The 27084-nt window shown below is 36.7% G+C and overlaps 1 protein-coding gene across 1 annotated transcript in view; it reads right to left on the bottom strand.

Annotated features, from left to right (window-relative positions):
* The window catches only part of LOC124711590 (cadherin-23), a 407580-nt gene that overhangs the window by 55857 nt on the left and 324639 nt on the right, over positions 1 to 27084 (bottom strand). The window contains exons 15-21 of the mRNA XM_047241742.1: positions 25515 to 25706; positions 21887 to 22081; positions 15281 to 15391; positions 14183 to 14467; positions 12202 to 12385; positions 1731 to 1957; positions 46 to 172 (exon numbers count right to left, since the gene is read on the bottom strand). Of these exons, the coding sequence (XP_047097698.1) occupies positions 46 to 172; positions 1731 to 1957; positions 12202 to 12385; positions 14183 to 14467; positions 15281 to 15391; positions 21887 to 22081; positions 25515 to 25706 (1321 nt within the window). The remainder of the gene's footprint in view (positions 1 to 45; positions 173 to 1730; positions 1958 to 12201; positions 12386 to 14182; positions 14468 to 15280; positions 15392 to 21886; positions 22082 to 25514; positions 25707 to 27084) is intronic.

Raw genomic sequence — 27084 nt, 5'->3', positions numbered from 1 at the left:
AACCTTCCTGTAAATATGCATACTATATATTAGAATTGTACATACCAATTTTAAAAGCTTGATATTCAGCCCCACTATGAAGGAATTTGTAGAATATCATTCCATTGGGAGAGTTGGGATCATCTGGATCAGTAGCTTGAACATGGAACACAGGAGAACCTATAGTGGAATTCTGCAACAGAGATTTTATTTCAAATTAATGTATGAAGCTTGAATTTCATAGGTTAAATGATAGCTACTGACATCAAATGAAGATAATGAAAGTTTGATAGTTTATCAATAGTCACATTACATCAATATTCAGATATAGTTTCATCTTGTATTGTGCCGTGAAAAAGACAAGAATAATCTATCACAAAAAATTCAGAAAGTCATAGTACATTAGAATGTAAGACTGGCAGCTACAGAACACACCTCACATGACTGAATTTGAAAGAAACCTATTAGCAATATCAGGCCTGCTCTTTGTTTTCACTTCATCCTACTGGCATAATTTCACAATATTACACACCCACACAAAGAACAAGTAGTGGCTTAAATGTAACACAGTTGGCTTCTGACAGAGAGAAGGTATAGGTAACGCTCTGGATTCATATTCAGCAGAACAGCAGTTCAATTCACATCCAGCCATCCAGATTTAAGTTTACTGCAGTTTCCATAAGTTGTTTACGGCAAATGCCAGGATGGCTCCTTTGAATAAGGCATGACCCATTTCCTTCCCCAGGCTTTTGCTAACCCAAATCTGTGCTCCATATATAATGACCTCTTAGCTAGCAGGGCATTAAAATCTGATCTTTGTTCCCTTTCTATGTTAAAATGTCAATGGTTACTATCTTGACAGTGAGATAATCAATGGTTATCATATGTCAACATAAAGTGAAAGCAGTGATAAGAAGAAAACAACATGCTTCTCTCTCAAAAAGTGTGCCTACCTGCTGTCAAATAATACTCACATGATAATGACCATGAAATGCAAGAGATGATTGAAAATTTAAGTTCAGATATGTCAGATCTAGCTTACAATCCCAGGCTCATGCCATTCAGTTTTCACCTTTTCAGCCAGTTCATAGAATTTCTATGGAGAATCAATTTCTACCACAAAAAAGCAACACCAAGGATACTTCAACACTGAAAGTTATGTTATTAATTACTAAAAGTTTGTGAAAAACTATGTGGAATAGTAGTGTAAGTTTAATTCTTATCCATATTCAGCTATTTGTCTCATTAATTACTGAATATTCCTCAATAATTTTACAATATTGATAATCCATTTTATTTTCCTCATTCATCCAATCCTGTCTCCCTCCATCCTCAGTGATTCTCTGATTCTCTCACAGTTTCATGTCTTAACTCCTGTACATATCCTCCAATTACCTTCCATTTTCATTTTGCTTGTGTGTCCTTTCTTATGCATTCTGAGAACATTAATTTAATTTTCCTACTTTTAAGCTACATCTTCTCCTACAGCTTTTATTTTTGTCACTGTGTACTTTTTCCACCTCTTGAGAATACCTTACCTCAGTTTCCTCCACCACATCTTCTTTATGTTCTGCACCCCATAACATGCTAATCAATGTGTCACTAAAATAATTATTGAGTGATCAAGTACCAGGCACTATTCTTTTATCTTCTGATAGAAAAATTCATTATTTCTGTCCTTTTAAATATCGATTACCATTCTTATTTTAAATGATAGAGTGAAGACACAGCTTATTATTTCTATTTCATACCTCTGAAACATATGCAACTTCATCAAGAGTTGGTCGAACAAATATGGGAACACCATCATTGGTAAATACATCGCCTATGAAAATGCTTAATGGAACATCAGAACTCAGAGCAGGACTTCCTTCATCTTGTGCGCGCACTATCAGCTGATATGGGTCTGTGCGACCCTTGCCTGTCAGCTGTCTCTTTGTCCTGATTTCACCTGTTGTTTGGTTGATTTCAAATAGCCCTGCAAGAATTTTTAAAGTGTGTTACATCTCGACAGCAACTTGCCATAAAATGCTGAAATGTACACAAAAAAATTATAGAGACCATACAGTGGCTAAATAAAACTATGCAAATGTGTGTGCATGCACACATTACATGTATGTAATGTAGGTACAAACAAACATACATTCTACAGTAAGCAAATATCAAGCATAACTAAATTCAATAACAACATGAAACGTATGATTCTCAAGATTTTGGAAAAATAGATTTCTTCTCCAGAAATTATCCAGATTAAGAAAGAATATTGAAAGATATGGGATGGTAATAACTGTGGTTATTAAACAAAGATTACAATAAATAAAAATGAAGGAAAGCCACCAATCACTAATAACTCACTGGCATGTGGCACATATAACAATACGAAGATTTAACTAACTTCTGAACTACTACTCTTTTTCAAGTGCAAGTACACAGTGTAACACACATTCATTCATGTCTAAATGAATACAACCAAATAGATATCTCAATGCAAACACTTAGTGTAACTGACAGTATCACATTTATTCTCAAGAATTTACAACAGATCTGTACTAGCATCTTAAGAAACAGAGACTTGATATTGTGATGTTTATCATCAAAATACTTGTGTATTGAATGTTTTTAAAATTAATATATTTAAAATTCTGCACAGAATGTTATTACTTATATGAGGATAGATTTCTATTCACTGAAGAGAAATGGCAGGGAACTAACAGACACTAAGAACAGGACACTAGGTTGCAATGCAAAAGTGAAGAACATGTTGCAGTGAGATTTCTCATCTGCAAAACTCAGAAAAGCTGGTGGTACAATATGAAAAACAACCACTGAAGTCAGCCATGCTGTGTTGTGTAGCATGTTCCACAACTATGTAATCTTGATGAAGCATTAGAATTTGTTTGGTAGTGGCAACTGACTGTGTAATAATTAGTTTGCTGAGTGTGTGATAACTGGATTGTTGTCACATATACACATAAAGTACCGTAGAGTGATAAGAACAAGGTTGTTAAGTAATGTTGATTTCATAAGTGACCTGTTTCTTGGATGCAGGAGGGGCAGTACATGAACAGGATGTGTTAAGCAGTTGTTGTGAATGGGCTCACCCGAAGTTCTTGCACAGGGATATGATCCAGATAAATGGGACTCAGAGTACCAGTGGAATATAGATAAAGAAGAATGTTGTTATGAGGGGTAGTCACTATGTTTTAATTATCATCTCAAAAAATCAACCTGCACCCATGAAACTTGGTGATGGTATTAGTCCTTCCTTATACATCCATCCTTCATTAAAACCCTTTTTTCCAATGATAGATAAATTGGAAAAGGTCAGGGTCACAGAAATCTGCACTTTGGTACTTGAAGAAATGTTCTCCCTCTAAAATCACTTCACTGTCATTCTTAAAGCGGCTGCCACATCATGGTTTCTTCATCTGAGGAAAGAGGAAAGGCCACTGAGTGCCTTGTCATGTCTGGGAGAGGGCAAATTTTGATAGCTCAAAGAAGCAGCATATGTAACTGTGTCCTACGTATTGTGAGCTGGGAGGTTGCCATGGATCAAAAACGCACGCTTGGACAGCTTCCTGTCTTGACAGCCTCACATAACCTCTTCAGGAGATTTTGGCAGAAGGTCCTCTCGACAGTTTTACCCTTATGTGCGTAATCTGTTAGCATAAAACCATGACAGTCGCTAAAACATACTGAGCAGCATCTTGCCCAATGATGGTTAGGTATTTGTTGTTTCTGATAATGGTCATAATAAATCAACATCTGATGGAACTTTTGCTCAGTTAACAAATTACGTTTTACCACGTAAATTCTGGCCAGATTTGGGCTTGTTTTTATTTATAAAGTATATAATCCATTACTGTGTATGTTTATGAATGTGTCTAACTATTAAGTGTAAATTTTGTCGCAAACATATTGATATGCTCTTGTCCTTGCATCTCTTTCCTTGTCCATAAAAAATTAGTTGGCAAGCAATTAATAGCAAAAGATCTAAAAACAAAACTAGATCATTTTTGCTATTTCTATCATTCAACTTTAAATGGAGCCAAAAATATGTTTCTATTTATACTTCTATTTTTTATGTTATAAACATGCAAGCAACATTGCAACATAACAGGAATTTTCCAATTTCTCTATTCACAAATTTTTTAACCTTTGCTTTCAGCTATTATTACTAAAAATCTTCACATAAATACATATCTTCAGGAGAGTTTCAATAAACTAAATCTGATGCGTAATCTACAAAAAAGAAGTTATTTTAGTATTATTTTGGTTTGTGAAATGTTCTGGGAGGTTCCAGAATAACACATCTTATATTATGTCTGTTTGGCACCAAGTGAATCAGTTCAGGTCAAACAAAGTTCAGATCAGTTTCGACTGCTTTTGATGTGTGTTATTTGCTGAGATGTTCATGTGGAAATATGAAAGCACACGTGAAATTTCATACAGAATGAAAAATAAATCACATTTTCTGACAGAATAATATGCCACATCATTTAACACCCTGGACCTCAGACAGGGTATTATGCAACAGGTATTATTGGCTTGATGCAGCTGTCCATGCTACTCTATCTTGTGCAAGCCTCTTGATCTCCAAATAACAACTGCCACATACATACTTATGAATCTGCTCACTGCATTCATAGCTTGGTTTCCTCTATGATTTTGGCCCCAACACTTTCTTCCAATAATAAACTGGTGACCCCTTGATGTCTAAAAATGTGTTGTATCAACCAACCCATTCTACTAGTCAGGTTGCACCACAAATACTGTTCTCTCCAATTCTATTCAGCACCTGCTCTCTAGTTACATGGCATACCCATATAATCTTCAGCATTCTTCTGTAGCATCACATTTCAAAAGCTTCTATTGTCTTCTTGTCTAAACTGTTTATCATCCATGTTTCATTTCCATACATGGCTAGACCCCATACAAATATCTTCAGAAAACTCTTCCAAACACTTAAGTCTATACTAAAAAAAAAAAAAATGGAAAATCGGGGATGGAATGTAACAACATTATGAGAAAGGTAGTTACTCACCATATAGCAGAGATGCTGAGGTACAGGTAGGCACAACAAAAAGACTGTCACATTATAAGCTTTCGGCCATCAAGGCCTTTGTTGAAAATAAATGTCAAACACACACATGAGCACACACGTAAAATACAACTCACACACGCATGACTGCAGCCTCTGGCAGCTTCAGCAGTCATACCTTGCATGTGTGTTTGTTATCTATTTTCAACAAAGGCCTCAATGGTCAAAAGCTTCTTTTGTGATAGTCTTTTTGTTGTGCCTATCTATGACTCAGCGTCTCTGCTATGTGGTGAGTAGCAACTCTCCATTTCATTCAACATTAACAAATTTCTCTTCTTCAGAAATGATTTTCTTGCCCTTCCCAATCTACATTTTATATCCTCTGCACTTTGGCCAATTGTCAGTTATTTTGCTGTCCAAATAATGACAAAACTCATCTACTACACTCCTGGAAATGGAAAAAAGAACACATTGACACCGGTGTGTCAGACCCACCATACTTGCTCCGGACACTGCGAGAGGGCTGTACAAGCAATGATCACATGCACGGCACAGCGGACACACCAGGAACCGCGGTGTTGGCCGTCGAATGGCGCTAGCTGCGCAGCATTTGTGCACCGCCGCCGTCAGTGTCAGCCAGTTTGCCGTGGCATACGGAGCTCCATCGCAGTCTTTAACACTGGTAGCATGCCGCGACAGCGTGGACGTGAACCGTATGTGCAGTTGACAGACTTTGAGCGAGGGCGTATAGTGGGCATGCGGGAGGCCGGGTGGACGTACCGCCGAATTGCTCAACACTTGGGGCGTGAGGTCTCCACAGTACATCGATGTTGTCGCCAGTGGTCGGCGGAAGGTGCACGTGCCCGTCGACCTGGGACCGGACTGCAGCGACGCACGGATGCACGCCAAGACCGTATGATCCTACGCAGTGCCGTAGGGGACCGCACCGCAACTTCCCAGCAAATTAGGGACACTGTTGCTCCTGGGGTATCGGCGAGGACCATTCGCAACCGTCTCCATGCAGCTGGGCTACGGTCCCGCACACCGTTAGGCCGTCTTCCGCTCACACCCCAACATCGTGCAGCTCGCCTCCAGTGGTGTCGCGACAGGCGTGAATGGAGGGACGAATGGAGACGTGTCGTCTTCAGCGATGAGAGTCGCTTCTGCCTTGGTGCCAATGATGGTCGTATGCGTGTTTGGCGCCGTGCAGGTGAGCGCCACAATCAGGACTGCATACGACCGAGGCACACAGGGCCAACACCCGGCATCATGGTGTGGGGAGCGATCTCCTACACTGGCCGTACACCACTGGTGATCGTCGAGGGGACAATGAATAGTGCACGGTACATCCAAACCGTCATCGAACCCATCGTTCTACCATTACTAGACCGGCAAGGGAACTTGCTGTTCCAACAGGACAATGCACGTCCGCATGTATCCCGTGCCACCCAACGTGCTCTAGAAGGTGTAAGTCAACTACCCTGGCCAGCAAGATCTCCGGATCTGTCTCCCATTGAGCATGTTTGGGACTGGATGAAGCGTCGTCTCACGCGGTCTGCACGTCCAGCACGAACGCTGGTCCAACTGAGGCGCCAGGTGGAAATGGCATGGCAAGCCGTTCCACAGGACTACATCCAGCATCTCTACGATCGTCTCCATGGGAGAATAGCAGCCTGCATTGCTGCAAAAGGTGGATATACACTGTACTAGTGCCGACATTGTGCATGCTCTGTTTCCTGTGTCTATGTGCCTGTGGTTCTGTCAGTGTGATCATGTGATGTATCTGACCCCAGGAATGTGTCAATAAAGTTTCTCCTTCCTGGGACAATGAATTCACGGTGTTCTTATTTCAATTTCCAGGAGTGTACATTAAGTGTCTCCTTTCTTAATCTGATTCCCTCAGTGTCACCGGATTTACATTCACTTTTCCTAGCTTTTCTTTTGCTGATTTTCACCTTATATCCACCTTTAAAGACATTGTCCATTCCATTCAACTGCTTTCCCAAGTCCTTTGCTATTTCTGACAGAATTACAATTTCATATGCAAGTCTCAAAGTTTTTATTTCTTCTCCATGAATTATAACTTCTGCTCCAAAATTTTCTTTTGTTTGCTTTACTGCTCTTTCAATGTACAGTTCGAATAACATCATGGATAAGCTACAACCCTGTCCCAATCACTTCTCAACCATTGTTTCTCCTTCATGTCCCTTGAATACCATATGGTTTCTGTACAAGTTGTAAACAGAAATTTCTTATTGTTAAAGTAAGAAAAGCATGTCTTATGGTGAACCCATGTTTCCACTTCTTATGTTGGTCCTTTTGTCTTGATGTCGTAGCGATACAACCAGCACTCACCCATTGTGATTAGGCAGCAAAAGAAGTCAACTGGATCAGTCTGAAGTCACAACATTTCTGCTGCTGCTGTTGCTGCAGTTTGGCGAACTTTTTGAAAAGGAGTGAGCAGTCAAGGAAAGCAGATGGTGCCCACATACGTCATGTTCAAAATGTCTTGTAAGAGGTTTAAAATTGATCAATGACTGATTTTCCCTTTCTGCATTTATTGCCTCAATTCTGGTATGTCAGTCTTGGAGCACTAGTGTCTCCATTTCTCTTGCGATTTCTGACTCCTCACAAAGAGAGGGTCTGCCATTTTGTTCTTTGGCATTCAGACTTGTTTGACCACAATGGAAGTGTCTGCAACACTTATTTACTGTGTCATATGATGATTTGTTGTCACAGTATATTTTCATCACATTAACATAAATTGTTGCAGCATTTTCCCCATTCAAATGCAGAAAAAGAATTAACACTGGATACTGCACTTTATCAATGGTATGCAATATTTTATTTTGACTTCTCTACTGGCACGCTGCAATGCTGTTGCATGGAGAGTTTGTGTTTGTTCATTTGTTTGCTGTCCACGTACCAGTCAATTTTCGGACATTGTCATCGGTTTAAGCTCACATATACAAACAACACAGTTAACATACGTAAGTGCATACATTAATATAAATAGTTAAGGTCAGAAATTATCATATTTTTGTTGCAAAAACAAACTTATGCTACTTACACTGTTTTACAAAGACTTTACAACTTGAATTATAAATTCATACATTGATATAGTGTGTGAGGATCAGGAATTATCATTTTTGTGATGCAAAAACAAACTTATGCTCTATACACTCTGTTTTACAAATGGATATTATAACCTGAAATCTTCTAACGAATAATAGCTTTTATCTTTAGTAATTGCTTAGGTTTATTCTTTAAAGTGTTTAAATAAGCTATCTTAAGATCAGATGGAAGTCTGTTACAAAAGATAGTTCCCTACTGCATATGGACTATGGTCTGCACTCTTTGTTTTACTTGCAATTCTGTAAATGTTTTCCCTTCCCCCTGTATTGTACCTATGTACATTACTGTTCGTTATATTGTATTTTGGATTTTGCTTCACAAACATTATTGTCTGCAGGAAAAACATAGAGTAGATGATCAGTATTTTATATTTTCTGAAGATTTCTGTAAAAGGCTCTCTCCTGCTTATCTCAGCTGCCACTCTTACTGCCTTTTTTTGTAGTCTGAAGAGCATGTCTGTATGGACAGCCAATGCCCCTTCCCATATCTCAGTACCATACTGGAGATGTGGATGTATCACTCAGAAGTGTATTTGTCTCAAGCTATCATGGTCCAGGAAGGCTGAGACTCTTTCAGTAGATACGCATTTACACTGATTTTCTTACAAACATGGCCTAGATGTTCTTTCCTTGACATGTGTTCATCAACAATTATACCCAAAAATTTGAGTTTGCTTGTGTAGCTAAGGGCCAATGGGGGTATAAATGTTTATCTTTTGACCATATCTACATATAAATTGCATTTTCACTGTCTTCTCTTTATCTATGTGTAGCTTATTTGCAGTAATATAACTTGACAGAAAATTATAATAGGGGTTGAGTAGTTGTAAAGCTACCCCTCTCATCCCATATGCTTCTAATTTATGCAATAGAATTGTATGATTCACAGGAACAGATAAATAGCTACTGCTGTTACAGTAGGTCTTCCTTTTCAAAAACCATGTTGTAGATTGTTAAACAGATTATGTTTGATGAAATATGCCTCAAGTTAGCTTAATTTTACTTTCTCTAATAATTTCTCAAGCTCTGAAGTTAATGATATTGGCCTAAAGTTTTTTGTGTCAGTTTTTATGCTCTTCTTACAGACCAACAGGATTTCAGTGATTTTCAGATCAGCAAATTCTTCATGGCAGAGGGAGATATTTATTAGATGTGTCAGAGGCTTCACTAATTCTGCTCTGTATTCCTTTACCAGCTTAGGTGAAATGTCGCCCCAGCCACATGACATTTTATCTTTAAGTTTGAAATGGCTGCTAGGATGTCTGTCTCAGTAATGCCTTGGATGAAAAAAAGATTGGCTAATTTTTGTAACATTTAAATTGGCCACCCAATCATGTGTTTCATTTGTGCCAATTGTATTAAATACCTGTATGAATTTCTAGCACACTTCTTTTGGATCATTTGTTATATCATCATTTTATTTTAATGTTATGCTGGTGTGTTCATGAGACTGCTGTTTCCCACATTCTTTACACATTATTTTCCAGGCAGTTTTACTAACATAGGTTGAGTTCCTTATTTGATAAGCATATCTGTGAGCTTTAGATTTAGTCAAGGAACCTCTGTATTTTTTTCTGAGCAGTTTGTATTTTGTTAAACAGTGTTGTAATATAGTTTCTCTAAAGTATATAACAGTCTTTCATGCCCTCTCTCAGTTCAATGATTTCTGGGGGGCATTTCTCAGGTTTGTGATTGATAGCTCTGTTTACTTGTTTTACTAAAGGACATGTTTCATTTAAAGTTTTAATGACCAGTTTATAGAAATTTTCCTATTTATCATTTGCATTTGTTGCATTGTAAATGGGTTCCCATTTTTCACTGCTTAATGCTTCCTTAAGTTTATTAGAATTAAATTTTCTTTTATACATACATACAGGTATCACTTTTAATTACTACACAAATTTTCATACCAAGAGCTCTGTGGTCTGATATGTCATTTTCTATGGTGATTATGTTATTGTTTTCCTTTGTTGCATTTGTGAGAATGTGGTCAATGCTTATCCATCTTTCTACAGAAATTCTTGTAGGTTCTGAGTTTAGGTGGTAATAGTTATAACATTGAAGTAAGTCAACATAATGCAAATAATTATTGCTATTATTTAAAGACTCTATGTTGATGTCTCCAACATACACCACATGTCTTTTGTGCACTGATGTCTTTTCCAGTAGGTTCTCCATACAATTGAAAAGTTCTTCAGTACTGCTTCCAGGTGACCTATACAGAACTGTTACAATCACAATGTTGTTACTTAGTTTTAAATTTATTGCTGCAACCTCAAGTACCATTTCTTTATTCAGATCATCAATCCATTTGACTTTCTCACATGCTATATCATTTCTGCTGTAAATAACTACCCCTCAACTTTTATGTTACCTTCTACAGCCCAAGTTTATGGTTTCATTATTGCTTAGCCAGTATCCATATGCCACCTCTTCCTGGCAACCTAATTCACTCACTATGAAGAAATGTGGTTTGATTCATTTAGGTGTACATCAAAATACTCTGTTTTATTCATTATATACTGAACATTCTGGTATGTAAGAATTAAACTGCTACATTTTTCTCTAAAAAAGTGTCCCTGTTACCTTTATGATTGCTAATTTTGTTAGTCATCTTCCTCTGTGATAATTTTGCTTATTTTTTTCACGTAAAAATTTCTTGCCTTTGAAATTTAGATGCATCCCATGAATGATTGCAGGCATTTATCCATTATTTTACATTTTCCAAACAAAACACACATTTGTTCGATTTTGATGTTTGTTTTTCATATCTCCACACTGACACACAAATTGTATATTAGGTCATGCCTGTGAGGCGGCATCATAACTATTGTGTTTCAAGATTTGTTAGGTTCTAAGAACTTTTCCAAGCTTGCTAACCAATTTTGTGCTTCATTTCTTGCAACATCGCTGGCACCAGCTATGCACATGACATATTCATTTTCATCTTTCATTTTTTCCTGCAGGTCAATATTGGTAAAATTTTTAATACTTGCAGATGGTTCTACTATTCCATTGCTTGGAAGTCTTTGTTATTGTCTTGTAAAATACCCACCAGTTTCGGCTGTGGTGGTTGTTAAGAACAGAACACTCTACCTTTCTTGCAACTAATTCTTGGTTCTGTTGTCACTGTGTTTCATTATTGTTTTGTTTGCTCCACTGCTGCATTGTTTATGAACTTCATTGCCATCACACTTCACACTTTCATTTTTATCATTATAGCTTGTTTCAATAGTAATTACAGTCCACTTATTTGGAAGAATTTGACTATCATCCTTAAATGTACATGATTTTTGAAGCAATAACAGTTCACAAGACTTTTTAAACATTAGTTTTTTCATATTCATAGGGGAACAGTTTAGCTATCACACAAATGTATGAATGATTTTCACGACGGCTCACACTTTTCAGATGTATGTTTTCTCATATCACTCATTAGGACAGTAATTGTTAATTGAAAACCACATATACAATCATTTAACTTTCTGATTTGATCACTACAATTTGTACACATGCTGCTTTTACTGGTATAATTTTCACTTTTTTTGCATGAACACAATGTGTGTCTATATACAAGTCACCATCTTGTCACATTCTATGAGTACCAGGGCTGTAAGACATATATCTACAAGCATATAGGAAATTAATTATGTATTTTTTAGGGATAATTAAAACTTTATGACTACCCCTCATAGGTTGGATGGATAACGGAATACTGTTCTGAGAAGACTGGGAAAGATAGGAGGAGTGAAATTGTGGTAGAAGATGTGGCTTGGTTTCTCTAGTTTTTCTTTGCAGTTATCTTTTACAACAGTTCTGCATTTTTACATTTGGCTTCCCTTTGTTTATGCTACTGCAGCAAAGTCTGTTAGTAAAATTACTTCTCATTAACGGTAGTTAGTGTACAATAATTAATGTCCTTCGCCTATTTTGAAAACTATCTGCATCATGTACAGAATTTATTTAGAAGGGTTGCCAGATAAAAAATAAAACTTGTTTAAAGCTGATAATATTTACATTAGGCTTTAATATAACATATTAACTCACCAGCTGCTTCTCCTTCATCCAGAATTTCATATGCAATTTCACCACCTGGACCTTCATCTGGATCTGTTGCAGTGACAGTAATGACATTAGCACCCAGACCAACATTTTCTGGTACCACTGCTGAGTACAGTCGCTTTCCAAATTTTGGAGCATTATCATTAACATCTAAGACCTCAATAACAACCTGTTGTAAATAAGAATAAAAGTGATACATTGGAACAAAAATGATTTATTTGGAATCAACAATAACAGCAAACATTTTATAGGAAGTGTATCTAAAATATTTCCCTTCAGACTATTGTGCAGTAATGAACCATGCAGAAGTCAAACTTGTTTCTGTTGTATCATTTTTTTTAGACGCACTTAACATAAGGTGTGCTTCTATCTGCATGGTTACCTTAGTCCTTTGAATTAAGTCCTATAGGTTCTTTCTACGAAGGGACCACAAAAGTAATTCCTCTAGGACAATATGGACAGATATGAAACCAACCAGATAATCAATGTAACATTATGACTCTGTACTAAGCTCAACATTTGCACATTTGAACATCATTGTCTGCTGTAGAGACGTCTTTAGCATATGCTGGAATTCTTCACAGTCATGAGCTTGCCAAGCTTTCACTATTGCTTACTAAATTCATCCTGGCAAGAAAACTGCCTCTGTACATTTGACTGTAGACATGAACAGATGTGTTATTCAAAATGAAACTGTGCCCCCTTTGCACTAAAACATATAGACACACAAATTCAATCAATAAACAATTTCAGGACACATTACATTTTTCTTAAAAGAACTGTGTGTTGAATGTAATTATTCCTCATTACTGCACAGATACACATTTAATAGATTAGATTAGATTAGATATAGGTATTGCTCCAATAGATTCATGCAGTGGAGATCCTCAGAACATAGAATATATCATGAAACAGGAATATATAATACATATCTGCAAAAAAGATAGACTTGCTATGTCTTTTACACTGATCCCAAGTGAATCGGTCCTCATGGATATAGAATAAGTGAAAAAAACCTTAAACATATTTTCATTTATGGGGTAATAATAAAACAAAAAAGAGTAAAATAAACAGATGTGTATGTTACAATCCTTTGGCTTTTGTAGCTATACATCATAAAAGAGAAAATCCGTATACAAAACTTATTTACATTGTGCACATTACTTCACTGATGATGTGCAGTAGTCAGATTTGACATAACTGCCACATTATTTGATATTATTCATATTATATACACATCAATTGGTTCACTAAAACATTTGTCATTGGAGTAAGAGGTAGTGACAAATTACTGAAATTTGTTAGTGGTTAAACTTTTCAGGGCTACTTGGCACGTTACTGAAAATCTACATTTCTGAATAAAGGGCACCTTCCTGGACCAAAGTAAGTGACTTTAAATTTTTATGATGTTTGATCTTATGTTTAATATTGACTGCATGATCTGACCAGTTTGAAAAAGAGATACACTATTTATGATAAATTTCATTTAGAAATATAATGGGAAACAAAGGGGCTCTGCAGGATGTTCTTGAGTTGACACATCAAGAAATTTATGACACACACTACTGGACTCACAAAAATTTTGCTTGGCTTGATGAGTTATATTAAAACAGGGCCTTGTATGACACTATGGAGTGAAAGTGAGCAAACTATTCTAGTTTTTATATTTCTATATCACTTACATCTGACAGCATCCACATTGCAAATAAAGATTCGTTTAGATGCATCAACAGTTTTGTGGTGTGAGTCTTCCAATGGAATTTGTTTATCATATGTAATCCCATGAATTTAACACTGTCCACCCCTTAATAGCTGGAGTTTATATAGTGTGTCTTTTCAAAGCTTAGTTACAAAAAATTGGGTAGGAGTATAAGTTATATTTTCTATCCATATTTTGCTATCATAATACTGTGTTCTCTGTCTTATCAGCTTATGGCTTGTATGAATATATGATATTATTACTTACAGGTGCACTGGCTCTCCTTTGATTAGAACCACCCTGAGGTGTATCTGCAGCAACTACAGTGAACCGCAGTGAAGCTTGGAACTCGCGGTCCAGCTCTGCCCCTTGTGCTATTCTCACAATGCCAATAGTGGGATCAACAGTAAAAAGACTGGCACTCTCACCAGACAAAGAATATGACACCACACCAAATCCTTCTGTGCCATTTATGCTGTCATCATCTGTTGCTTTAATCACTAAAACTTGTTCTGGATGTCTGGCTGACTCTAGTACCTTCGCAGAGTATTCCTATGTGACAAACAGAAATATACCTTTACATTCCAAAGAACCTTTTCGCTTAAAGCAACATACATAAAAATAATACTATCATTTTAATGTATAATAGCATACCATATAGTAACAAACTACCTTTTTGGAAAGTTGTTTAAGGACTGAGTTCTCATTTTATCAGGAAAAAAAATTTATCAATATAGCCTGTCATGCATGTATATGAAATTCATATTGCGATGAGTACTGAGAACAAAAATTTAAAACACAAATTTTGGATCTCATTATGTTATTTAAATCTCCACTGGCAAACACTATATCACATTATTTATACAGATACAATTGATTTTCTGTAAAAACACATTGTATCAGTTAAGACAATTGATTAAACTCATCAGTGCCTGATGAAGATAACATAGAATGATATAATAAGGAATGAAACATCCTACAAAAATTCAATTAGAAAAAGCATCTAAGTACAGACATAATGAACTGTGAGATAAAATGGTTGGGTACATATTAAAACATGAGTCATTGTTGAAAATTTTACTTGATGTAATGGTGAAGGGACACTATCATACGGGCCAGCATAGATATGAGTATACAAACCAGAGTACTAGTTATGTGGGAGACAGCCATGTCTAATTTCCCTTCATCAATCATTGTGTACTACAACCTCGTGACCAATCATACCTCTAGATATGAACATAACATACCCATTCATTCATACAAAAAGTAAGATGCCTCCACATTCAGACACAATGGAGCTAAAACCAGTGCATTAACATCATAGTTCTCTTGTCTATGCACTTTCACTGTATTCATATTACTTACCTGCTGACTAAATTTTGGGGTGTGATCATTAATGTCCAGCACTTCAACAACCACAGTAGCATCACTGAATCTTCCCACATCAGCAACTGCTCGAACTTTAAAAGTTAAATTCTGTAATACACATAAAAAAGGCAAACTTTAGAAACAATGAAAAACAATATGCTGCACTAATATTTTGTATTAAGTAATCAAAGAGAAATGTATATGACTGACTGAACAATGTTTATTATATACAAGAATGTGATTAAATTAAAACTCTCCTACACAACATTTTCACTGGTTTAATAAGAATTTTGTCAGCTACCCAACAACATGTAGTTGTGTGTGTGTGTGTGTGTGTGAGAGAGAGAGAGAGAGAGAGAGAGAGAGAGAGAGAGAGAGAGAGAGAGAGAGAGAAGACAAGTTATGTGTAATTTTCTGTATATTTTTTCACACTAGAAACTATATCATCATAATATTGATATTTAAAAAAGTCAGACCTGGAATTCCTGTCACTCAAAAACAAAGGGCAATAGTTTCTAAATTATTTCATTGCTCACCTATATGTGACACATGTATCAGTTCTACCTTGAATAGCTCAACAGATCCATTATGCTTTAAGTTCATTGATTTTATTTTTGATTCAGGTATTCACAACAGTTTAGCCCCATAAGTGCACATGACAGATATATCTATCTGTGGCTTGCTTGTTCTCAGTGGGTTTGATGGATATGTCTGTCCACAAGATTCTGTGGCCTGCAGTTAATAGGAATGACAAGTCACAGGCTGTCCGAAAGGCCAGTTACTGTGCATTCATATAAATGAATTACTTTGATGGGCTAAAATATCCACCACCAAATGCAGTCACATTCGACCTCCTGTAGGAATCTCTAAGAGGTGAGCATTGAGTCAATGGATGTAAACTGTGATTAGTTGGTGCTAGGTGGGACTGGGGGTCGGCAGAGGGGTGTACTGAGATTGTCGGTGAAGTAGCAATACACACTGTATCCAGGTGGCACACTTGTCAACGCTACGGCTTAGTAAGCAGGTATATATTTTCACTAGGTGCTGCTGACTCCACATAAAGTCCCGAAGCAGTTGACATCATGAGTTCCTTTCCTTTCCTTTCTCCCCTCTCCATTGTCAATTTACCTAAACATGATATATTTGCTCTACACCAGAAACATTCTTCTGTGAAGAATAACTACACATTTTTGGAAAATAAAATACACACTTTCCATTACTAGAAGATCGTAACCAAAAATTTAGTGTAAAGAAAACAGACATGCTGATTCTCTCTACACAGTGTACCTCATCAAAAGACGTCAGTTATAATCATCATAAAACTGTGAAAAACATATCGACTTTGTGCAATAATGTCAGTGTCTATCAAGACACATGTGATAATGTGTTTTCAAAAGCATATGCTAAATACACAGTGAACAAGTTTTCATCAGTGGAAAACTACAACAGAAAAAAGTGAAACTATTTGGGACCAGTAATACTCAACAAATTACCAAAATTATTCATAAACTATATTAACAACAGTGTTCACATTTCTGGCACTGTACACCTGGGAGCAAATTTCAACAGTGTTACTGTGAGTGTTAATTAAGAATACTCTGACCTGACAAGGAATGATTGTGTTGTTCTCATAGGAGTGCTAATGACTCTACAAAAACATCGATAGACCTATCAAGTACCACAAATAAATTAAAAGCTGAATGGATGTCTGCCAAGACCTGAAGAGGTGCTGAGAAAACTACTATTTTAATCCTAAATTAAAAATTGATGGAGAAAGTGTTACAAAGATCTGAAGATTCAACAGGACTTTATAACTCCTTATAAAATAGATTACTTCTCACCCCCTTACACAGATTCCCATGCAATGCAACACACAACTGGAGAATTTTAATTTACTCATGTTTTCATAGAGCCATACTAATTTCTGAGTGAAAACTGCCTCAGAAAGGATGACATGCATTTAAACAGATTAGGGTCTGTAACATTCAGCAGAATGTTTATAGATATTTGCAAAATAATCAGAAGATAGGGAAACCAATATTGCCTGATTGGGGGTGAAAAACCAATTGCTTCAGCTGAAAAAACAAAATAAAATCACCACACAAAGAGGAGGGATTACAGAATGTGTTCTCAGAATGCAGACCACAACATGTAAGTCAACAAAAGAAAAGTTATATAAAAGCATTACATCAGAATATTCAATACACTAGTAACAAGGAACTAGAAGCAGAAGTAGTCCTAAGTGAAATACAACCAGACATACTATGCATGAGCCAACAAGGTCTAACTGAAACCCAGATAGCTAACTTGAAAATAAAGGACTATATCTTATCCAGTTACTTTTGTCGATCTAAAGATAAAGGTGGTGGAGTTTCCATATATATTAAAACAGAAAAGCACCTAAAGACTGCAAACAGTAAAGATTACCTATATATAGAGAAACATACTTTGAAATTACTGGTGTAGTGACTGATGACTTTAGATTGTTTTGTATGTACAGATCACCAAGTGGCAATATTAGCATCTTTCTGAAGAAATTTGGCCAACTTATGAAGAATGAATATGAAGAAAAATATTATACATGGAGACTTCAATACTGACATGGCAAAAGCATCAAAACCAAGAAAAGATTTTGAAGAATTGTTAATACAATACAATATGGAGACAATAATATCTGCACTAACAACAGTGATTTCTCAATTTCAGACAGTTACTGACAACATCATTACTATTATTAGTAGGTCCAACTATGAGTCACATGTAGTCCTAACAAATATATCTGATCATCATGGACAGTTGATCTGCTTCTGCAGAAGTAAGGATATAATATCTGAGCCAAAACAAGAATTAAAGATGTCAGGAACATCAGTGAACAAAATATTAACATCTTTAGAAAAATATTCAGCAGAGAAGCCAGGAATGAAGCCCTACAGGTGCAAAATGTAAATGAAAAATATGATTCATTTGTTACAACAATTGAACACCATTTTCATGCTGCATTCCCTAAAGTAAAGACACAAGAAAAGGTGAAGGGTCAGACAAAATGATTACCAGTGAAATAATATAACTGCAAAAGAAGCTGCAGGATCTGAGACGGAGGAGTGAAGCTGAAAATTATAAAATGCTACAAAAGAAGTATAGAAAAATAATAAGAGAGGCAAAATCAAGAGCAATTAATGGTACCACAATGAACTCAAGAAACAAGACAAAGGCAGCTTGGAATGCAAATGGTGAAAAACAGGAAAAGGCTGGATCAAACAAAAAAACAGATAGCAGGTCTATGAAAACAAACAAGACAGTGGTTACAGATTGCAAAGAAATAGCTAACATACTCAATGATAACTATATAAATTTCATAGAGAACTTAAAATTGGAAAGAAATAGTCCACAAAATAAGGTCACTAAATTATCACAAAAATCAAGCAGAACCATGTTTTTGAAACCAGTCACAGAAGATGAACTGAGGAAAACTATACAAAAAAATGAAGTCCAAGAAATCAACTGGTTATGACAAAATATTGAATCATATAATAAACCAAGTAAGTGAGCAAATAATCTCACCATTGCTGAGCACAGCAAATAGCACTCTCAGAGATGGAATTTTTCCAGAATAACTGAAGATATACCAGTGTACAAGAAAGGGGATAAGGACAACCTGGACAACTATAGGTCAGTTTTACTGATATCAGGTTTCTCAAAAATCCTGGAAATGCTTATGTAGGTCTATAATAGATTAATTAATTATCTGGACAAATATAACATTCTCATACCATCACAGCATGGTTTAAGATGAGCAGATCTACAGAATCAGCAATTGCCAGTCGAATACATTATACTATCCTTCAGTCCTTAGAGTAAAAACAAGTTGTATCTGCAATGTTTCTGGATCTCTCTGAAGCATTTGACATTATTATCATGAAATACTGAAAAGAAAATTGGAAAACTATGGTATTTGAGAGAAAGCAGGGAAGGGGATACAATCATACCTGCACAATAGGAAGCAATATGTATCAAAAGGGGATTCATATCACTCAAAAACCAAATCATCAGATATGGAGTGATGTAGGGATCAATAACGGGCCCATTGCTGTTTAATCTGTGTGTTAATGACATAGATGTTGAAGAGAAAGAGGCGAAACTATTGGATGCACATGACATGACAATACTGAACAGTGGCCAAACTGTGGCACAGCTAGAGAGAAGAGCATACATATCTGAAAAACACCACAGCTGCTGAGTGGCTGCTGGAAAATGGGTTTGTTATAAACCTAAAAATGACTATGTATGCAGTGTTCACAAATAAGGAGAAGGCAGTACACATGGGTTTAGAGGTGGATGAAACAAGACTAGAAGAACTGAAATCCACTAAATTCTTAGTTATTACTGTAGATAACAAGTTGAAATGGAAATAAAATATTAATTCTGTCTGTAAGAAACTCAGACCCATCATGTTTATAATGAGGTAGCTAGCACAGTAGGCAGACAAACAGATTGTGCACAGTATACCATGGACTCTTTGAACGATACCTGCAATATGGAATGGTAGTGTGGGGAAACTCAAAAATTCAAGAAATAAAAAGGGTGTTCGCATTACAAAATAAAGCAGTCAGAATCACATTATGAAGAAAGACTCATGAAACATGCTGAAACTGCTTCAAAAGGCTAGGGGTTTTATCTTTTTCCTCGTTGTACGTATATAAAACTATATTATATGTCACAAAAGATAGTGCAGAGTCGACTAAAAATGGCTGTGTACACACTCACAACACATGGAGGAAGAATGACATACTAAGCATACCCCACCAACTGACAATGCTTGAAAAAGGTTCCCATTACTTAGGTATCAAATTACTAAGAAGTCTGCCTAAAATGCTGCTTGACAACATACATGACACTAAATTTTCAAAGAACTTAAAAGACTATCTAGTGGAAAAGGAATTTTATAGTGTTGATGAGTAATGTTCACATTAAATGTGTAAATATTGTTAACTATAATCAATGATGTTACAATAGTTAGGAAGTATGTGATAATGAAGGCTTTTGCATTTTTGGAACATGCTATATTAAATGTATGTTCACTGTACACCATATAATCCTACAGAGTCAAACAAAATTTAGTTTAACTCAATTCAAAGGGCCTGGGGGAAGGAGGGCGGAGGGAGAGAGGAGGGGGGGTTACTGAATGTGGCTCAGGTGCATGGGCATAAAATATCCACTTAAGTGGTTACATGAGAGGAAGCATGCCATCACAAAACCCTTGTTTTATTTCCATGTGACATCTCTGTCATAGCACATCATCTGCACAAAAAGTACATTTTCAGTAATTCACAAATTTCTTTCGCCCCTACCCGCACTTCTACCACTGAAGGGCAAATCCCCCTCTCCACACATCCAATAGGTGAGCTCATTTTGTGTGTGTTAATGTGGTGTAGTGGTTGTGCTGGTTATTGAGTGACAACACGTCGCCAGCCAACAAGAGCTCACTAGATGGAAATGGGCAATGTTTCCTCAATTATGAATGAGCATATTCTTTGATACTCAGTGTTTGAATTTAAAAGATTGACAATTGATGTTGTTGCTGAATACAGTACATCAGAAATACATGCAAGAAGATGAGAGTGAGTTATAAACAGCACAAGAAAAGGTGGCGGCTGGGTCCCTGCACTGACTGTCTTGTTTTTCCATTACTGCTGCAACCTAGCAGTATTATATCATAACTGTGTGGTGAAGCAAAATGTTGTAAGTTGTGTTAGTAACACAGATCATAGTCAGCATTTCCTTTCCACATCTTCCCTCTCCACTACGGTCTAAAATATTCCCTTAATTCTACCACTACCATGGTGCAAACCATATGTCTTTTGAGCCACTTACAACATGTTCAGTCACATGAATCAGCAATAGGTAGAAAATGTGACGAAGTCAAGTGAGACATCAAGTAAGACCTTAGAATAGAGGAAAACCTTAATAGGAAGACATGTAAAATTGGGGGATTGTTAGCATTGATCTTACGGGTTTTTCACAGGGGCTACAAATTTATGGTTTAGAATCACAAAAAAAGTAAATTCAGAGAATATAAAATCTAATTTCCACAGGTAGTTTCATGCAGCTCTCTGTGCTAGTCTATATCATGTAGCCCTTCTTCTCTACATAACTTATGCAATCTACATCTGTTTGAACCTGAATGAGAGAATATATGAGATATGCAATGGTAACACTAACGTACACCTTGGACAGAAAAAATTGCTACCTACACATTTTTAAGCCATCATTGTCATATAGACTAAGCCTGAGTTTGTACATATAGGTATCTCATAATGCAAAACATTTCGATTATTATGTTACAGCATTCTTTTATTTATGTTAATCTGCATTATCTTTCGAATTAATAAATGAAGAAAATTTTTGATATCGTTCTTCACTCCACATGCATTTTTCTGTTACATGCGTGTCTCCTGGCTGTACATGTACATGTACTAAAATTGTAGACTGATCATTTCTATGTTTCACTTACATAAGCTCCAAGGAATTTCTGCTGGGAGAAGAAAGACAATAATTGCAAGCTGTACAAAATTTTAAAGTTACCTTTCTTTGACAGTGCCTTACCTTATTGTCAAGTGTTTCATAATCCAATCTTTTGTTAAGAACAACATTTCCAGACTGCAGACCAATACTGAAAGTTTGTTGTGCAACATCTTGTTTTATTTCTTCAAAACGTGTAACAGGTCGACCAGAAGTTGGGTCCACTGCTGACAGCATAAGAAGAGTTGTTCCAATAGGCTGCTCCTCTGGGACTCTGATCTGTGATAAAAATGTGTGTCAGACAAAAACAATTTAAATGAAGTATTATCTACTTTTACAGCATCAAACTGGTTTAGTGTTAAGCATTATGAGAGTTATCAACAAATATTCCATTCTTATGTCTCACAGTTGCATAATTCAGCTCAGTCCCCCCACCCCTGGAGCAGGCAGAAATGCTGCAACACAATCTGGCATGAACTCGACTAATAGCTGAAGAAGTAGTGCTGGAAGGAACTGACACCATGAACCTTGCAGGGCTGTCCATAAATTGTTAAGAGTACAAGGGGGTGGAGATCTCTTCTGAAATGCATGTTGCAAGACATTCCAGATATGCTCAAAAATGTTCATGTCTGGGTAGTCTGGTGACCAGCGGAAGTGCTTAAACTGAGAAGAGTGTTCCTGGAGCCACTCTGTAGCAATTTTACATGTGTGGGGTGTCACATTGTCTTGTTGGAATTGCCCAAGTCTGTCAGAATATACAATGGACATAAATGGATGCAGATAATCAGACAGGATGCTTACGTATGGGTCACTTGTCAGAATAGTGTCTAGAAGTATCAGGGGTCCCATATCAGTCCAACTGCACACGTGACACACCATTAAAAAGCCTCTACAACCTAGAATAGTCCCCTGCTGACATGCAGGATTGATGGATTCAGGAGGTTGTCTCCATACCAGTATATGTCCATCTGTTTGATGCAATTTGAAATAAGACTTGTCTGACCAGCAACATGTTTCCAGTCATCAACAGTCCAATACTGGTGATTACAGGTCCAGACGAGGCATCAAGTTTTGTATTGTGCAGACATCAAGAGTACACAAGTGGGCCTTCAGCTTCAAAAGCCCATATTGATGATGTTTCATTGAATGGTTTGCACACTGACACTTGTTGGTGGCCCAGTATTGAAATCTGCAGCAATTTGCAGAAGATTTGTACTTCTGTCATGCTGAATGATTCTCTTCAGTTGTCATTGGCCCCATTCTTGTAGGATCTTTTTCCAGTCACAGTGATGTCAGAGATCTGATGTTTTACCAGATTCCTGATATTCACAGTACAACCGTGAAATGGTCGTACGGGAAAATCCCACTTCATCACTACCTCGGAGATGCTGTGTCCCATTGCTCATGCGCTGACTATAACACCACATTCAAACTTCCTTAAATATTGATAACCTGCTTCTATCTTTTTCATAATATTAGTCATGTATATTAACAGATGCAGATGTTGCAGTTCTCTATTGTGAAGTACTATCTGAAAGAAAAAGTGGCACAAATATCCAGTCAGACCTCGATAAGATTTCATTGTGGGGCAATTGGCAACATGTTTTAACTGTTGAGAAATGTAAAATTGTGCATTTCACAAAATCCAATAAAGTAGGTTCTTATGACTACACAGTCATTGAGTCACAACTGTAATTAGCCATCTCCTACAAATATCTGGGTGTAAAAACTGGTATGAATATGAAATAAAATGATCACACAGGCACAGTTGCAAGTAAAGCAGGCAACAGATTTTGGCTCATTGGCAGTATGTCGGCCAAATGTGGCCAGTCTACAAAGGAGACAGCATACAAATCTCTTGTATATTTCATATTAGAATACGGCTCATGTGTTTCTGACACATTCCAAGTAAGGCTAACAGGCAATTTGAACATATCAGGTTGGTTTGATAAGTCTGATAAATATCCATGAAAGAATGGAACATTTTTGTTGCACCTTAATGGCTGATAATCCAAGGATTGTATAAAGAATCATAATTGTACAGTGCACAGTTCTGGACTGACAGTGTGTTGACTTCGATTGAAAATGGAGAAAACTGAATTTTGTGCTCTTAAGAAACATTTATGTTTAAATGGTTGGATTGCTGTACAAATCAAAACTGAATGGGATGAAGTTAATGCAGACTTTGCACCATCATTGAAGACCTCTTACTGTTGGATTAATGAATTTAAATGTAATCTGGCAAGCACTGAAGATGAAGCACACTCTCGCCATCCAATTAGGGCCACTGCAAAGGAAACCATTGACAAAATCCATGATACAGTGATTTATGAGCATCAAATAAACTTCATGAGATTGCTGAGACTGCAGGCATCTCAACTTGACAAATACATAATACCCTGCATGGAGTACTGACTATGAAGAAGCTGTGTGTGAGATGGGTGCCATGACTACTAATAGTCGATCATAAGTTCACCTGACCCAACATATCAACACAATGTCTAGAGACATTTAGTCACAATTCACAAGACTTTGTGTACTGATTAGTGACTTATCATTGAAACCTGGCTCCCTCATTCCACACCAGAGTCAAAACGTTTGTCAAAACAATGGACAAAGGCTGGTGACAGTGAACCAAAGAAGGTAAAGACCATTTTGACACATGGTAAGGTGATGGTCACTGTCTTTTTCGATTCCTAAGGAATAATTCATAGATGTCTTGGAAAAAGGCAGAATCATAATTGGACACTATTACGCTTGTTGGGATGAAAAAAAGATGCTCTTCCTCCAGGATAATATATTTTCTGAAACCACAATGATAACAATGGTGAAAATTGCATGGATGTGGGTTTCAATTGGTTTCTCATCCACCCTATTCACCAGACTTAGCCACAAGTTAGTTCTTCTTGTTCCCTAACTTAAAACTTTGACTTGCTGGGAAGAAATTTGCATCCAATAATGAAGTGATAGATGCAGTCAGTGAGTATTTTGCAGAGTTTCACAGAACCTATTTTTCAAATGGGATGCAAAAGCTGGAGGATCACTGGACTAAATTTATATCCCACAAAGGATACTATGTCGAGTTGTTTACAAAACAAACACTTTTTCCTTGGTTTTTTTTCCCCCTTTTTCTTGTTGTAGCAGTTTCCAGTGAAGTGTACTAACATACAATGTCAGGGATAGGCAGAGGTGATAAGACATATTCCCAAAAGCTTTGGGATACCCTTAAGTTGGTGGTAAGTATACTTCCCAAGGACCACAAATGACAAATTAATTTTGTGGTACGTACATTTCCCAAGCCACTTCAAGAAACTACTTTAGTAGTAAATATACTTTCCAATAAAACACCATCATTTGGTGGGATATATACTTCCCGCAGTCCTGAAGGCTATATTCCACAAAAAACAGAAACTACAGCTGGTGCAGCAGATTTCCACTAGATGCCACAAGCATAAGAAGTGGTAAAACATATTTCCTCAAATGGTTAAAGAAATATGTTAAGTGGGAAGTATATCCACTATGCCCTGCGAAAGGGTTCAGACAGAATTTCTGCTTCTGAAAGATAGTATTTTTGTCCAAATTTGATCCTTGTATATGACTGCATCTACCTGGTAAGTGGTAGTTTATTCTCTCACTATTACAATTCTGCATAAGTAGATGTGGTTAAAAGTAACAATAAGTTAAAGATTTACATGCTGCTTTCTCAACTAACCCTTATAACTGGATTTATATGTGACCATCCAGACATGGTGAAGACAGGGTTGGAATCAGAATGAGCCTGAACGTAGATAGTTACTTCTGCTGTGGCAACTTGCTGTTCAATCATCTCTTCAGCATTCTTGTCTTGAGCTTGCACTGTCAGGATTATGATAGCAGCTGCCTGGTGGTCCAATGGCCGTGCCACCTGTGAATGTACAATCTCTGTGTTCAACAAAAGTAGTACCCTATTCTTTGTGCACATTGACACTATCGTTACAAAATAAATATACTATATATAATCAACACAGTTCTACATTACACACGCACTCGCATGCGCGTGCGTACACACACGCACGCGTACACACACACACACACGCGCGCGCACACACACACACACACACACACACACAATGACAGAGAGAGAGAGAGAGAGAGAGAGAGAGAGAGAGAGAGAGAGAGAGAGAGAGAGAGAGAGTGTGAGTGGGGGGAGGGGAACAAAGAATTAACCAATATACAGACAAGTTTAATTGTATTGGTATCTTTACTGATCTACTCAATCACTCAGTGAACGGAAGTGTACAACATGATATGTGACATGTCAAACAAATGACATGAGAAGATATGTGTACATAATATTTTTTCTTATAGTGAACATCACAGGATGTTACTCATTTATGTTAAAAATGATCAACTTACCAGTGTTGCCTCTATTAATTTACTATCTGTTCATTTATTTAGGCTAAGACAATAAGGGTGATATGGTCTATTCATACAGCTATTCAGGCTATCTTTGTAGTTTTCCAAACATAAAATACCTTACACTACTTACTGGTTAAAGTGCATGATAAAAGTATGATCAGTATAAAATCTGATAGCAAGGCCTATAATAATAAGACAATGTGGAAGAGAACAGTGATCATCATTACAACACTAGTAATAATGATAGTGACAATACAAACTGCTACAATGCTGTTGCAATTAAAGAAACCATTAAATTAAGACAGAGGAAATCAGGTAAGAAAGGTAATGATATATAACTGAAAGTGTAAACAATATCTATGGTGATAGTGAACATGAGGGTGGAAGAGAAACATCAGAGATAGGCACATATGGGGGGGGAGATAGAGATAGAGATAGAGATAGAGATAGAGAGAGAGAGAGAGACGGAAATGTCATAGTCATCCTTTTGTGGATGGACTCTCATTGAATAGTTACCCTGATGAAAGCTGTTTGTGACAACAGCCAAAATGTTGGTGGTACAGAATGAGTTGTCAAGGAGATATGATTTCTATTTATTTTTGAAGCTATTACTGCTGTCTGTTACACATTTTATTTCATCTGGTAATTTGCCAAAAATTTTTATAGTAGCATATTTTACCCCATTCTGTGCCAAAGATAGGTTGAGTAATTAATAGTTTAAGTCTTTATTTTCTCTGGTATTATAATCATGAACGTCACTGTTGTTTTTAAACTGGCCCATGTTGTTGAGAACAAATTTCATTAGTGAGTAAATGTACCATGAGGCTGTTGTAAGAATTCCCAATCCTTCAAAAAGATGCCTACAAGATGTGCAACTATGAATC

The sequence above is a fragment of the Schistocerca piceifrons genome, chromosome 8, assembly GCF_021461385.2.
Source record: "Schistocerca piceifrons isolate TAMUIC-IGC-003096 chromosome 8, iqSchPice1.1, whole genome shotgun sequence".
Classification (NCBI taxonomy): domain Eukaryota; kingdom Metazoa; phylum Arthropoda; class Insecta; order Orthoptera; family Acrididae; genus Schistocerca; species Schistocerca piceifrons.
This window is presented reverse-complemented; position numbering and strand designations above follow the sequence as displayed.